This window comes from Apteryx mantelli, chromosome 7 (assembly GCF_036417845.1).
Source record: "Apteryx mantelli isolate bAptMan1 chromosome 7, bAptMan1.hap1, whole genome shotgun sequence".
In the NCBI taxonomy this organism is placed as follows: domain Eukaryota; kingdom Metazoa; phylum Chordata; class Aves; order Apterygiformes; family Apterygidae; genus Apteryx; species Apteryx mantelli.
In genome coordinates this window covers 27,074,873-27,090,110 of record NC_089984.1, presented here as the reverse complement: position 1 = coordinate 27,090,110, position 15,238 = coordinate 27,074,873, and the positions used below count along the sequence as shown (strand labels likewise).

General features: G+C 36.8%; 1 protein-coding gene across 1 annotated transcript in view; it reads left to right on the top strand.

Moving 5' to 3' along the window:
* BTAF1 (B-TFIID TATA-box binding protein associated factor 1) overlaps positions 1-15,238 on the top strand; it is a 58,541-nt gene that overhangs the window by 4,531 nt on the left and 38,772 nt on the right. The window contains exons 2-4 of the mRNA XM_067300081.1: positions 8,989-9,112; positions 10,193-10,307; positions 13,349-13,495. Coding sequence (XP_067156182.1) covers positions 8,989-9,112; positions 10,193-10,307; positions 13,349-13,495 — 386 coding nt within the window. The remainder of the gene's footprint in view (positions 1-8,988; positions 9,113-10,192; positions 10,308-13,348; positions 13,496-15,238) is intronic.

The following is a 15,238-nucleotide window of genomic DNA, read 5'->3' as shown; positions in this document are numbered from 1 at the left end:
AAGGTGTAGATACACCTGTTCTGGTCTGGTAACTGGCATGAAAACAAATTTCCATTTTGAGCAAGGATCACCCTTAAGCTTCAGTGTGAAGCACAGAAAAATCGGTCGTCTTTTAATTGTCACAGTCAAATGTGATACACATTGCTTTAGTGTATAGTTTTAAGGTCGAAACTGTGATACAAGTTGAACATAAGGGGTGGAGCTTTAATATGAGTGCCACAATACTTGTGAGTCTTTGACCTGGTGTGGAATTGTTTCAATTCCACATGTAAATCATGTAAAAGAATTGCATATTTTGGAACACTGTAACACCTTAGTTATTCCAGGAGATCTTCAAACTTTCTATTATTTTCAGAAGTGATACTGTATAAATTTGGCCTTAGACTTGTTCCTTTAATAGATACAGCAAAACCTGTTTATGTCCTTTTGAATTTATACAGCAACTCTTTTGACAAATGAACCTTTCAGCTGGTAGACTACAGGAACCCTGACATTATCCTGTCAGTATTGCATTTGTAAATAGAAAAAACTTGTCATCAAAAACTTCTATTCCAGAACATAGAACTTCTGAGATCCTTTTCTTTCAAACTTATCACAGATACTTGTTTTGTACACTAATATACTGCAAAACTGCATTTTTTTGTACAGGGTGTGGTTGCTAGCTTCTCTACCAGTTTCATTTAATTGTAGAGATCTGAACTTGTCCTCTGGATAGTTACAGTTACCTCTTATATTTTTAAAGAGCCAACATCATCTTTCATTGCTGAGTGATCTAATTATACAGCTGTGGGGAGTGAGGGAGAAGCAAGCTTATTCAAATTAATCTTTCTCCAAGAACCATAGTCTTTGAGTGCATACCAACCATTAACTGATATTAACCAAAAACTTCATCAGGGTTAGTTGTGTATTGGAACCTCATTTAAAAAATAATTTTTGGGGGGGGTGGGGGGAGGAGAAGGTGTGGTTTTAGAATGTAAAAAAAAGTACATTTTCAAGTGGCTGCTTTCCTAGGAAAGTTTCGTTTCTGCTGTTTGGCAAGTTGAAGCCTTTGTTAAAATCATAGTCCATTCAGAAAGATCTGAACAAATATAAGAAATGCTGTGAAACCCCTTCAAAACTAGATTGGGAGTTTGCAGTTCTGCTGTTAATAAGGTCAACTTAATGGCTTCTGACGCTTTAGTCTGCGTAATGTATACGTGCTTGTTCTATCAGATTCTGCTGTTCTGTTCCTATGTAACGTTTCTATGATGGTACACTAGAGAAGACACCTAAAAGCAGAACAGTAGATAACCTCATATCAAAAGACTTTGTGGAATAGATTTTTTTTTTTATGCTCACTTCTTTATATATACTCTTCATCAAAAAATAATGACTATCATCCTCTCCAAAAATATGTATTGGTGGGTGGGAAGGCTGATTTTTCTTTCTATGAATGTACAAGCTAATTTCATAGGCATTCTATTCTGTCTCCAGTCTTAAAGTGTATATATATAAAGGAGTACAAGTTGGCACAGCTTAAAAAAAAAAAAAGTTCTTCTCAATGGAACTGAGAAGAAAAGGAAGTGAGAAGTTTTGCTTCAGCTTCATTCCTACTAAGTATGCATACAGTCCAAGTGCATAAATGCAATGGCTCATTAGTAATCTTTTGGAGATACTTTAGATGAAAAAAATAATAGTACCAATTTACTGAAAATGACATTGTTCTGAGATTACCGAGAATGATTGAGTTTCAGTAGATGATAGTGTTGATAGTACCTTTCAATTTCTAATCTAAATATTCACACATAAATGAACTCAACTAATCATTAGAGGAAAAACTGTTTTCAGTTTCTTTTGGGTGTTTAAAGGCACCTCATGTATCACTATTTGAACACCAAAGCCATTAATAATGGCTTTCTCATATTTTTGAGAGTCTTTACAGTATGAAGGAAACATGTTTTTAAAATATAGATAATTTGACTTGAATAGGTGTATCTTTAAGTTCATTCTGAAATATCTTTTTATCTTAAAGACAGTCTCCTCAGGGAAATTTCAAGGCGCTTCCCTAAACAAATATGGGAGAGTATAACAACTTGCTGTTGCAAGCTGTTCTGGATTTGGTCCATATGAATTTAATTCTAGCTCTAGAGTTTTCAGTGTTTTCCTTTACCCGGATTTTTGCAGAACCAGGAATGTAGACTGGGAACCCGTCTTCTGATTTAAAGGGCAAAAAAAAAAAATTAATGTTGGAAGGCTATTGTAGTAAAGCTCTGGGAAAAATAAGTGCATTAAGAATAAGCAAGTTCAAATAAGTATGCCTTGTATGTTGCTCTCTGCATTTAAAGTGTAGGGTTGTGACTTCCCAAGAACACATAGCTGCACTCTGTGGCATCATTACTTATCTAGAAACTTCAAGTTTAATACTGCATTACACCAGGTTGAATTTCTTGCATGTTACCTAAATTGTCCAAAGCCTCTATTAGAACCTCCACATACCTTTGGAAACATTATTTTGGGGTTATTGCAGACTTTTTTTCTAAAGAAAGAGCTTACCTTCTAGCTCTTTCAGAAGCCATTACTTTGGCTGCTCTTGCTTGAAAGGAAAGAACTGAACACAAGAAGCATATTTTCCCTGCTACTTAAAGGCTTATGCATGTTGATTAAAATATGATGACTATTCATTTTTCTCTTTCAGCAGTGCTTGTAATCTGCATCATACCTGCTCTGCTGCTAATCATCAGAATAGGGCAGGCACACTAACTGATGAGATTACAGGAGTTCTGCCTCAAAAGGAGGGGAAAAAAGAGCGCGCACCTCTGCCCTGGCTGGAGATGCATTCCAGGACTTGCACAGTGGACCTGCCTTCCCTAGTGCTGTTAGGGAGAGGGAGTGCCCGCATAGTCATGGGGAGGGGGGGAAGTAGAGCGGTGTGTGTACTACTGGCCAAATGAGATAGAGCTGTAAAATTTCTCAAGACACCTAACAGACTGGCATGAAAGTTGAAACCACAAATCTTGCCCTGATAAGAATTGTAACCCATTCCAGCAGCTAAAATGGGAATTCTTACCAAGGCATTCTGTCTCACTTGTTGATAGCATTTTATGTTGTTGTTGTTGTTGATCTTTACAGCTGTTTGAATTTCTTGTGTTGTCTCTTCTTTCTCATTATTTTTGTAGTGTAATTGGTTATATGTACTTCATTTAGTTCTGAAAAAACTTTTGAAGTGAAAGGGTGGGCAAGTTGGGATGAAATTTGTGTTCCATCATTGACTGTAGATACATATGCAAATTTTATTTGTTGCTATTATATAATTAATACTATAGAGTATATATTATATGCAATATACATTCTATATGGAATTATATTCTAGCATTTGTGTATATATACATATCACTATCTTGTGACTTATACTACTAATGTCTTTTAAAACATTAGGTTGTATAGTAAAGTTAGAAAGTAAGAAAATCTGTTAACGCTGTCAGTGTAGCTCTGCACATATTCTTTGTTATAGTCTCTGATCCTCATATATTGAATGGGGTCCCTCTATTACTGTATAAGATCAGTAACTGTGTTCTTCATTTTTGGTGTTCAGCTTTTTTGATGGAGGACAGTGGAATATGCAGTGTGTAGTACTGCGACCAGTTTGATGGAGCTCATTTAACTCCATGTGCTGTAGGAAATGAGGATTTCTCTCTTGTCCACAGCCCTGTTTTCATAACTACTTATTTCACAATCCCCCACTATATAAGAAGCGAAATCACAATCCATTCTTTGTGTATATCTTCCCATTTTTTTGTTCTGAAACCTGTTCAGTGATTTTTCTCTTGCTTGCCAATTGTATGTTGGAAAGCTTGACTATGTAACGCTTTAAATGCTTTAGTAGGTGTTTGGGTTTTTTGAATCATGAAGCTGACCAAGTTGGGATTTGACCAAATGATGAAACACCGCTCTGAACAAGGGATTGTCAGGTCAACAAAAAAAACCTAAGACATCTGCATTAGAAGTTAGGCTAAATTTCACAGTGATGTCATCTCTACAACCCCTGCCTAGTCTAAATTCTTGTTTAATGAAGTTTCCTAAGTTTCTGGGCTATTTTCATACTAAGAAAGTGCTTGGGATGTTCCTGTGTCCTGGAATGTGACTTATACCATTAAACTCTTAGAGTGCTTCCTTGCCTTTTGACAGGTGCCAACTAGCAGTTGTCTGAGACAATTCTGGTTAGAGCTTGAGGTTAGAACGTTCCAGGGACCCCGCTAGGGTTTTTTATACAGTCACCCAATTTGATAGCTAGATGTGAGCTCTTCTGTACCAGTTGGCCTTTACTATATGGGACTGCTCCCAGGCATGTTGAACTTACTGGTACAGATTCAACTGAAGAGTCTAAACATTGCTTTGTTGGCAGGACTGATCGGTTCACTATCCTTTTCATACTTTATAAAATTGTTGCATACATTTTCTTTTAGAACATTTTGGAGGTAGCATTGATAATCTCCATAGCTTGGCCTGGTCATTAGCTTTCCCACTATTAGTTTTCTAATATTTCTTTAGTTGAAGGACTTTCAAATCAGTGCCCTTCGATTTCCAGTGTAGTGCTGTAAACTCCATTTCAAAGCAAATGGAGGGCACCGCTCTTGGGGAGAAACCTTTAAGCAGCAAGGGATTGAAGATTAGCGCAAAGAATAGAACAGGTCATTGACTGGGGCATTTGCCTAATGTGTCAGGGTGCAGCTACTGCTCCCAGGGCTGTGTCTTTAGTTTAATGTGGCATGTACAAAACAGATCAGAAAGCAGTGACTAGAACATGGAATCCCAGTGCTCTGTCTGGAGACTGCTGCTGAGTTAGTTGTGGCTCTTTTGAAAGTACTTGTTCTCTCTCTCTCTCTCTCTCTCTCTCTCTCTCTCTAATTCTGTAGCCTTTGCTGGAATAATGTACTGAAAGAGCAACAGACTTGTTTAATGAGTGGGGGGAGGAAATGATAAAGTTTGTGAAGTTTTATTCATAAACCTCCATTAGTTAACTAAATGAAGCCTGTATGTGTAATCATTCTGCATAATAGTGTTGATTAGAGAGATGATGTTTCCCCTTAACCTAGCCAACCTAGCTATTCTGGTAAATAGCAGTTCAAATGGAATTTTTGCTGTTATGCTTTGTTGCCTACCATCCTTCTCAGAGGACTGTTAGAGAGACTGGTTTAGAGTGGCAGTAGTCAAGTGGTGGAAGAGTCTGGTCTGATTTGGGATGACTATTCCTCATTCCCATTTGATGTCCTAATCACAGAGCTATTGGTTATTCCTGAGCATGAGAGGCAGTTCTGTGCTGGAGGTAAGAATTCAAGCCTTGCTCAGTTTTGTCAAAGCTAGTGTGCTTTAATGAAATGTTCTGGTTTTGATGACTTGGAATATTTGTGGGGGGAGGATTCCCTTGCCTAATCTAGGTGTCTTGTGCCCATTTAGGTGGTACATACAGTGTAATCCTGCCACTTCAGAAGGACAGGGCTCTCCTGTGTGTCCTGTGTCATGTCTGCCAATCCCATGTGGATGACTCATTCTGAAGTGTCTCAAAAGCTACTAGACGCCTGTTTTTAGGCACCTGAATTGGTGCCTCTGTCAGAAAAATCTCTAATGAGCTCTGTGCTGGTGTAAAAACTCATGTGGTATTTCTTAAAAGAAAAAAAAAATAATTTAAATGCAGTACTTACGAACTGTTCATAAGAATTTACTAAGAGTTTTGAATTGCTGCTTCAGGTTCTTTCCTGCAGTTATACTTCAGCAAGATGCAGTGATTAGAAATCTCAGGCTTTTCAAATGATAAAAAGGTATCTACCTTTCTGAAAAAAGTGTTTTGCAATGAGTTCATACAGCATGAGTTTGTATAGAGGTAGATCATGATTGCTTTCCCATCAATGAGATGTAGATGGCTCTGGATTGGATGGTGGCAGTCACAAGCATTGCCTAAACTATTGCTTATGAGTTAAGTGAAAGATTTTGTATTTTTAATTTGAGATTCAACTAATTACAGCAGAGTTAATGTGCGGGAGAACTATCTTAGAGATCTACTTCATTTAGCATTCATTAGTATTTGAGTTTTTCATAAAAATGCGTGCATCTCTTCTGTTTTTGCTTTATTTTTTTCTTCCCCTAAGTAATCCCTATGTTTCTCATGTCTGCCTATGATTTCCATGTGTTTAGAACAGTTTCTGATAGCCTGTGTTGAACCCTTTCTTAAGATAATTTAAATTTTCATCTGAGTTGTAGAGCATTTCACTGTTTACCCACCATAATGCTTCTGATTTCTGTATTATGTTTGAATTGTATGAGCCACACTATGCTATACTTACAGCACTGTCTAGCATGTGAGGCAGCAACTGCACTCCATTAGAAAACTGTTTGAGTTCTCTTGGCTTTAAGAACTAGCTTAGAAACTGTTAGTTTATTTTGCAAATGAAAAGTTTGTCAAAATTATCAAATTTATTTTTTATCTCATTGCAGATCCCCAAAGCTGATTTGTTCAGAATTCTTAGTGTTTTTATTCTGTTAACTTAAAACTCTTTAAAATGTTAATTTAAACACTCTGTTGTCACTCCCCTCCCCCCCCCAAAAAAAAAAATATATAAACTGCTTGGTAATTGAGTATCAGGGAAATTTGGGGGAGAGGGGGAGGGCAAGGAAGAATGATTAGCATGGCCAAGAGTACTGTTAGCCTGACATTGGCTCTATCTGCCAGTTGTGTTCCCATGGCTTTTGTTGGGGTTTAAAAGCTGAAATCTTTCTATACTGTTGTCAGCTAATAAAAGGATGCTTTTGTTTTATTTTGCATTGCCTGTGGAAATTAAGTGTCTTACAACTTAAAATCACGTGTGTTACAGACTAAGCATGTTATAGTTAGTCTTCTGTATTTTTAGGTAGTACAGCATCAAAAGTTGTAGGTTAATTCCAATCTTAGTTACAAAACTAGTTATCTGCTCCTCTAAGTGTTTTAAGGGTGGGCCGTTACAGTGGTTTCCTCCTGCTTTGACACATGAGTTCTAGCAGAGGAAGTGGTCTGAGTTACGTGTTCTGCTTGAATTTGGAGATGAAAAAAGATTCTCTGATAGTTAAAGGAATGGGTAGCATTACTGGGCAAATGTTTTGAGAATATGGAACGTGGATATTTTATGGCGAGATGAAGACTGAAAGGGGTGAGTTTAAGAATGAGAGAATAAGCACACTAAAGCAAGCCTCTGGTAGCTCTGCAAGCTAGTATATTTTGTACTGAATAATACTGAGTGCTGTAAACTAGGTTGTGTTATTACTGTTAGAAACTTATTAAATACTGGTAAGTAACCAAGTTCCTAAGTAACTGGTATGTTCTTCCTGAGACTAGTCCAATATTAGAGATTTGGAAGACCTGCATCTATAAAGCTTTTGTTTTCCCTCCTTGACTTCCTAACCCCACAAAATTACTAGGTTAGAAATGTTTGGCTTTTGATTTTTATGCAAGTTTAGAACAATTAACTAACTAGTAAATCATAGCAATTGGAACTTTATAGTTTTGTCTAAGGAAATTGAAATGGGCCCACCTATTTTAATGGTAGGGAGAGAATTATTTCAAAGCTGGAAAATGTCAGAAATATGTCTAAAATATTACAGTGACTTGAAGTTGGAAAACACTTTTATTAAATATTTAGCCTAGTATCTCCAGTTTCTAGAAGGTTTGGGTTTTACAAATATCTGTATTTCTGCAACAGTATTGCCTCAGCTCTGTAACACAGCTGTTCTCTTGAGGCACTGTTGCAGAGAGTGTCAGGAATAAGTGCAGTTTAAATGTGTCAAAGAAAATACAAAATGCAGTGATATTAGAGAAAGGGTGTTAAGTCTTGGAATTAATGTTAAATACAATTTTGGTGAAAAGTAAGTAGTAGCAATAGATTAACATGAAAAATATTCATTCTTTTCATGTATTTGTTCAAACCTAAAGTATGTTTTCCTCAGGAAGAGGAGCTGTCAGGTTATCTGTATCCTCAATTCATTAGACTGATCTAGGCGAGCTTCATTGCTGCATAAATTCCAGCTTCATTTGCTACCATAAAAATACCACTCCAATTATTGTTAATTTTAAGGCTAGAAGGTACAATTCTGATTGCCCTATCTGGACAGAATCTAGAATTGTATTCAGTAGTGACTCTGTGCTGCCCAGTAACTAATGGATAGGGTAGGAACTTTGTAAGGAGAATTCTAACTTCCTCGCTTAAAATTGAAACAGTAATGAAAGACTTGTCACTTTTGTTGTTGATTTAATAATCTGGATAGCCTAACTTTTTTAAAAAATACTTTCTTGATTGCTTTCTTTCTCGTGCAGTAATTCTAAAGAAGAAAAAAGTTACCTTTTCTGAAAATAGATTATCTGGGTATTTTTAACTAATCCAGTGTTACTGTGCATGCTGATCTGCTGGCTAAATTCCTATATATTTCATAGGAAGGCCAGGGGTATCAAATTTATTTCAAAACTGTAAATAAAACAACTGGGTTGGTCTTGTGTACTCCAGGGAGCTAGGGGAAAATAGGTGAAAAGTAAAAATTTGTGGTATCCTGGAAAAGCAGAGTCTTGTGTTACAGATCACAGGCTGTCTTCAAAAGAAATGATAATCCACAGTGTGAGGGGTTGAGAGCTCTTTGTTTTCTGTGTTAGAAAGAATTTGTTGTTGAAGACTGCTTACACCCTAACAGTTTTTCAGGTGTCCTACCTCAGGACAAAACAGGGACCTATTTCATTTGTTTTCCTGTACTTTGCAGAATTTTTAAAGTAGTCTTTCTAACAGTTTTTCTGTGTTAATTTCTTTATTTCAATGTGTTTTTAGAACAGGTACACTTACTATTAGAAAATTAAATGTTTCTCAGCCTGTGTATTGACAGTCTTCAGGCAAACGCTTCTTCCGTTTGCATTAGCTAAACTGGAAAATCTGGGGATATGTTAATAGAAAGGTGCAGCTGAGCTATAAATAGCATAACTTTTTTGTCAATCATATTTAGGCTTGATCGTCTCTTTATTTTACTGGACACCGGTACGACACCAGTAACAAGAAAAGCAGCTGCACAGCAACTTGGGGAAGTAGTGAAACTGCATCCTCATGAACTGAACAATCTCTTATCTAAAGTAAGCATCTCTCTCTCTCTCTTTTTTTTTTAACATGCTATCAGCACTTTAACAGTAAGAATAAAACTAGTTTTGTGGGGTGTGTTCTGTGGGAAGAAGATGCAGAAAGTATAGTCTTTTGCAGTACTCTCTGAAAACAGATGACTGAAGAAAATTAGGGGACCACGTCTGTTAAGCCTGCTGCTTTGTCAGACTCTGAGATGGTTATGCAAGTCAGGTTTCCCTTTGTATTTAATATTGATATTCCTGTTTGTTGTAAGTTCAGTTTTTAATCTATAAAGAGGAGCTCTACTGCCTCTTAAAATTTCTGCTCCTTTCTTTAAAGATTGTTACTTGTATGATATAGGGCTAAAAATATAGGAGGCTGCATGCCTTTAAAAGGGCTGGAAAATGGAAGCAGATTTCCATTAGTTTGAGACTTGAATCTGGCCAAGTCCAGTAAAACCACCAAAAATAGTTCATGTCTGACAGCTGGAAACAACTGAGTGACCTCAATTCTGTTCTTATTGAACAGGTGCCCTCACCACAATTGGTGCTATCAACAGAGTGGCCGAGGAGTCATGAATATCAAACCACTTTCAGTGAAAGAAATAGTTTTTCCAGGTTTGAGGCATAGTGCTAAATTAGTTTAGAGAAGCATATGTTGCTAAAGGTGACCCATGTTGTCCTTTGGTAAAATTACTTTAAAGTTTTCAGGTCTATTAATCTTTTTGAACACTTCCTTTTAGAAAGCAAAAACAGTTTCAAGCTTAGCTCAGTGCTTGGAGGAAATAGTTTACATCTCAAAAAGGAAGGTTTTGCTAAATTTGTCTGATGGAACTTAATACATCTTAAGTTCTTACTGTCTTGCTATTGCAAGGCTTATGACTAAGCAATGTGAATGAATAGAAAAGGCTGCTCATGTTTCTCTTGTATTCTTGTACTTTTTCTGCTGTGTTCTGAATATTGGCTTAATCCATAGCATTAAGTGTATTTTATATAGTGTCTAACAGCTTGTGGATGTTCTACAAGCACATTTTTAGCCAATCTTGATTTTTCTTTTTTTAAAGACCTAATTCATTGTACAATCTCTCTTTAAAGGTGTTAGTATATTTAAGAAGTACGAACTGGGATACTCGTATTGCAGCTGGCCAGGCTGTTGAAGCAATAGTGAAAAATGTACCTGAGTGGAATCCAACTCCAAGATCAAAACAAGGTGCTTCTTAAATGAATTATGTAGAATTGATTGCGTATCTGACACAACCTGACTGTGATATGAGACTTCTCAAGGAAACCATGCTATTCTGTTTTTATGAGCGCTAGATGTGTGTGGACTGTAGCAAACCCCTCTGGCTTTAGATGTTCATATTCAGTTACAGCTATGTGCTTGACCTTTGCTTCTCCTAAGATTCTTACGCATGTGCTCTGTACCCTCAGAAACTTTTACTCTTGCACTTAAAAGGAATAATTAGTGAAGCAATAGAACTTTCAACCAATTAACTTTGTTATGATATTTTTGCAGACACTTTTCTCCTGTTCCCCTGCTCATAGCACCTTTCTAAGGGAGTTGAAATGGTCACTTCCTGCAGTCTATTCTGCTTGTATTTGCTCAGCATCTGGAACTGCTGCATTAAAGATGTTAGAGGATATAGCCCTGCCACTGCTTTTAGCAGCTTACTTGTGGACCTATTGTCCATGATTTTGTCTAATTTCTTTTTGAACCTGTTGATATTTCTGCCTTCACAACCTTCTGTGGCACAGATTCCAGAAATTCATGAATCTGTGTGGTGGATTTTTTTTTATTTTTTATTTTTTGACTAAAAAATTCCCTTGTCCATTTCAAGCTGATCTCATACTTGTTTCATTCACTGTCTCCTGGTTCTAGTAAAATTTGATAACTTCTGCATTTGCATTCATGATTTTTGTAAACTTCCATCATATTTCTCCCCTCCAACAACTTTCTCCTCTCTAAGCTGAAGAACTACAGCATCTTAGTCTTTCGTCACAAAGCAACTATTCCATCTTTTGGATCACTTTATTTTCCCTCCTCCATGCTTTCTCCCATTCTTATATCCTCCTCGAGATGCACAGTATAGAACTGCGCATAGTGCACCAACATCCAAAGTTCTGATATTTATATATAGTGGCAAAATGAGATACTTTGTCTCATTTTTAGTGTCCTTCTGATGATGCCCAGGATTTATTTGGCTTTTTTGGCTGTCACTGCACAATAAGTGAATACAAAAAACTGTCAAAAGTGCCTCAATAAAGATCTTGGAGTGTTAACCATCAGTTCTGAATTCAGCATTGTGTAGGCATGGCTTAGGTTCCTACCGTTGCAGCTTATCTGCTGTCTCTGCCCATCAGTCAGTTCCGAGAGTCCTTCTTGGTTCCTTACTGCCGCTGTGACATTTGGTTACCTGAAAGCTTAGTGTAACGAACATGCTTGGGGGAAGAGTATGCATAGTGAAATCCCCTTCTCGTTGCTAAAGACATTGAATAGAACTGGTTCCAGCATTAATCCCTGATTCTTAATCATCTTGAAAAGTGACCATTATGCCCTACTCCTTGCTTTCTACTCTTTAACTAGCTTTCAGTCCATAAAAGGACCTTTTCCCCAATTCTGTGGTAACTTAGTTCCTTCAATTTTTGGTATGAAATTCTGCCAAAGGCTTCTGGGGAAGGGGATATATGCGTATTTTTATACATACATGTGTATATATCTTATATGTGTATACTTTATATATATAAATACATCTGTGCAAACTTTAATATGTTATTTTTTATATATGTGTGTATGTACACATCTCCACTATATCCACTCTATCCACATGTTGGATTTCTTTGAGGACATTGATAATCAGGTTACAGAGGGCTTTTTTTCCATGAGCCATGCTGACTCTTTTCCAGTAAATCATGTTTATCCATAAACTCAATAGCTTTATTTATAGACTCCACCATTTTACCAAGGATGGAAGTCTGATTCACCAGCCTGTAGTTCCCAGGATTACTTTTAAAACTCTCTGTACATGGGAGTTTAGAGGCAACTTATCAGTCTTCAAGCACAGTGGCTGTTTTTAATGACAGGTTAATAAACGCTGCCCAGTTCTCACATATCTGCCTCTCAAATTTGAAGTTGTAGAAGTAGTTATGTATATTTGAGAAACAGGTGGCATTTAGCACACTAACTGGCTGCGTAGGTCTTTGTTTCTGTTTTTGATTTCAGTTAAACTTGATTTAGTAGTTAAATATGTGTTTTACAGTAGTCTGCTTAGTAATATTTCAGTTCTTAGGCTTGCTGCTAATCACTTTTTGTGTATGTTTTATGAAATGTTAACTTTCTTTAGGTCTGAAGAAATGTAGGTATTCATTTTGTATGAAGTGTTTTGTATGTAATTAAACTCATTTATAATTAAACTCATTTACTTTAAGTTAACAAACTTTCATAAATGTGTTGGGGGGGACCATATCAAACTAAATGTTAGAGTCTTTTTTTTTTTTTCTGGTAGGCAACAATTGTATTTATACTGCTGATCACAATTCAGGATGCGAGCATGCTGGATAATGTAGGAGTGGCCAGTCTTTTTGAATGCTAAGCTGCATGTGGCTAAGAGCCACAAAAAGTGCACTAACCTTTGATTGCTGAGAGGAGGGATGCTTTGGAAGTGAATAACAAGGAAATGATAGACACCTTGTGAGGAGCAGCTCTCTTCTGTGATAGTATTAACTGCTGTATCTGCAGCTGGATTTGAGAAGAGCTGATAAAGTAGTCCTCAGTAGCCTTTGGTAGCTGGCTTATCCCCATACCAGTAGTTAAGACTACTCTCCAGCTTCCATACCAGGGATGCCTTGCTGTTGGTCATATGATGTAGCGTTGGCATGATACTCGTGTTTGAAGTACTTGTAAGCCATATGTAGCTTCAACTGCAAGCTGGCCATATATATGTACAGAGAAGATCTTTTAGTGTGTCAGTGTCTAAAATCTTAAGTGAAACTTGTTAAGGGAAAAAGTATTAAAAGTGTGTAGGGGGGTGGTTTTTTTTGTTTTGTTTTTTCTCAGTTAAATACATTGAGATTTTTTGGCCTTTCTTTGTGAAGTGGAGCCTGTAAATTCTGGGTATCAGAATGCTGTATGTCTGGTCGTTCCTTTGGGAGAGGGAGATTATTTCTTCCTCTTCATCTCCTTTCTTTTCTGCCTACGCTTTGACTGAAAATTTCATCTCATTTTTGTTAATATTATTTTCGATGTCTGTCTAGAACTGGGCTCAGAAAGTCCTGTGGAAGATTCACCTTCAACTGATCGGTTACGTTTTGATAGATTTGATATATGTCGGTTGTTAAAACATGGTGCGTCTCTTCTTGGATCCGCTGGTGCAGAGTTTGAAGTCCAAGATGATAAATCAGGTATATCTTTATTTGACTTGCAGATGAGAAAATCTAGTGTTTTGAAAAAGTTTGTGTTGGCTATGTTATATGTCTGGTCATGCAGAGTTTTGTGGAATGCTAGGAAATAACAGGAAGGAAACATGCTCTAACATAACTGGTTTATATTTTGTTTCTTGAGTTAGGAGTGAATTATGGCTATGTAACTTTCTGAGAGTCTCAATGGTAAGATATTGAGATTAATTTTTTATTAGGGTTTTTTTTTTTGCTTATTAGAATTAGTGTGCCTATACAAAACCTAAAGAAGGGGAGCAGAAAAAGCAATGTCAAAGGCTGCTGTAGAATTTCTGTAGCTTTATTTTCAAGGGGTTTAGGAACTATAAATCACTTGCTCTTGATTAAAACAATGTTCCCAAATACATTAGCAGAATGTGGCTTATTAAAAGGCATGAAGTTTTCTAATATAGAGTGATGGCACAAAAAATGCTGTGGTAAAGCTTTCAAGATTGGATGGTCAAATATTTAAAACATTCAGTACATGTTAAGATGCTTAATAGTTGTTAATTAACAGCTCTCCTTTACAGGACTTGCATTCAATTGCTGTACAAAATGAAGTGGTTACCATTTTGTTTTCTTCCAAGCAGTGGCTACTGGCTTTGTTTATAGCATAATCCAAGCTTTTCTCTAGTGCTTATAGTTGTGACATTTGAGTGCTTAGACTTTACAGTGTCCTAGTGGAAAAAGAGGTAGAATAATCTTTTTCTTTCAAAGAGTGTGGAACATAAAGTAAAATTTATCTAGTATCACTTGTTTTGGTTTCTGTTAAGAGATTGTGTGCTTCTCTATCAGAGTGCTTGTGCTTTTGATCTCTCTTAAGGCTCATAAGAAATGTAGAATACGTAGTGTGTGTGTGTGTGTGTGTGTGATATATCTTGTTTCGAGTGACTTGTCTGGTATCTTTCTGGAGCTCTTTAGTAGAGAGAATTGGGTTATAGCCATAAAATGGCACTGAATTATTTTAAACTACAAGACTCTTGTTTTTCCTTACCCGACTGCCCTGCTGTACTTCCAGTCCACCTTCCAGTTTCTGCACCAGATGAAATGGTGCTATAGATAAGAAGCCACTCTGGCTTCATAGCTTTGATTCATTTGTTCCCTGGGCATGATTCATCTGTGCAGGGTACGCAGAAGCCAGCTAGCTCAGGAAGGAGCAGAACCCATGGTTCCTGACATTCAGGCGGTGTCCTGTCTGTTAAGCTTCACTGCTGTTTTATTGCTTGCCACCTTTTATGCTAGGTTAATAAGGTGTTCTACAAATCTCATCTCTTCTAATGAAATCCCACCTGTTCAGAAATCAATTAGATGGAATATGACATTTTAGTTGTTTGCAAGTGTGGTACTTATCCCAGTGCTTCACAACACGTGCTGCTGTAAATCATGTGAATGAAAATGAACTACAGCTTTAGTTCTTGCTTTTCTTAACTGGTGGGAAAATGTACATCGGCCATTTTCTCTTCTGCATTTTCTAGCTGTTTTTCTTTAAGTTCCCAGCATGAATGGATGTAAAAAGCAAGTCACATAATGAATTTGTGGACTTAGTCTTTGGCACTTTTTCATAAGATGAACTTGTGCAAGGAATGTAAAATATTCTAGGGAATGGAAGTTGTTTGTATTTCCTTATTTGCCACTTAAATGCTACTACAAAAAAAACCCCAAGTGGATTATTGTCATAATATCTCAAATGTGGTGTATACCCAAAATTTC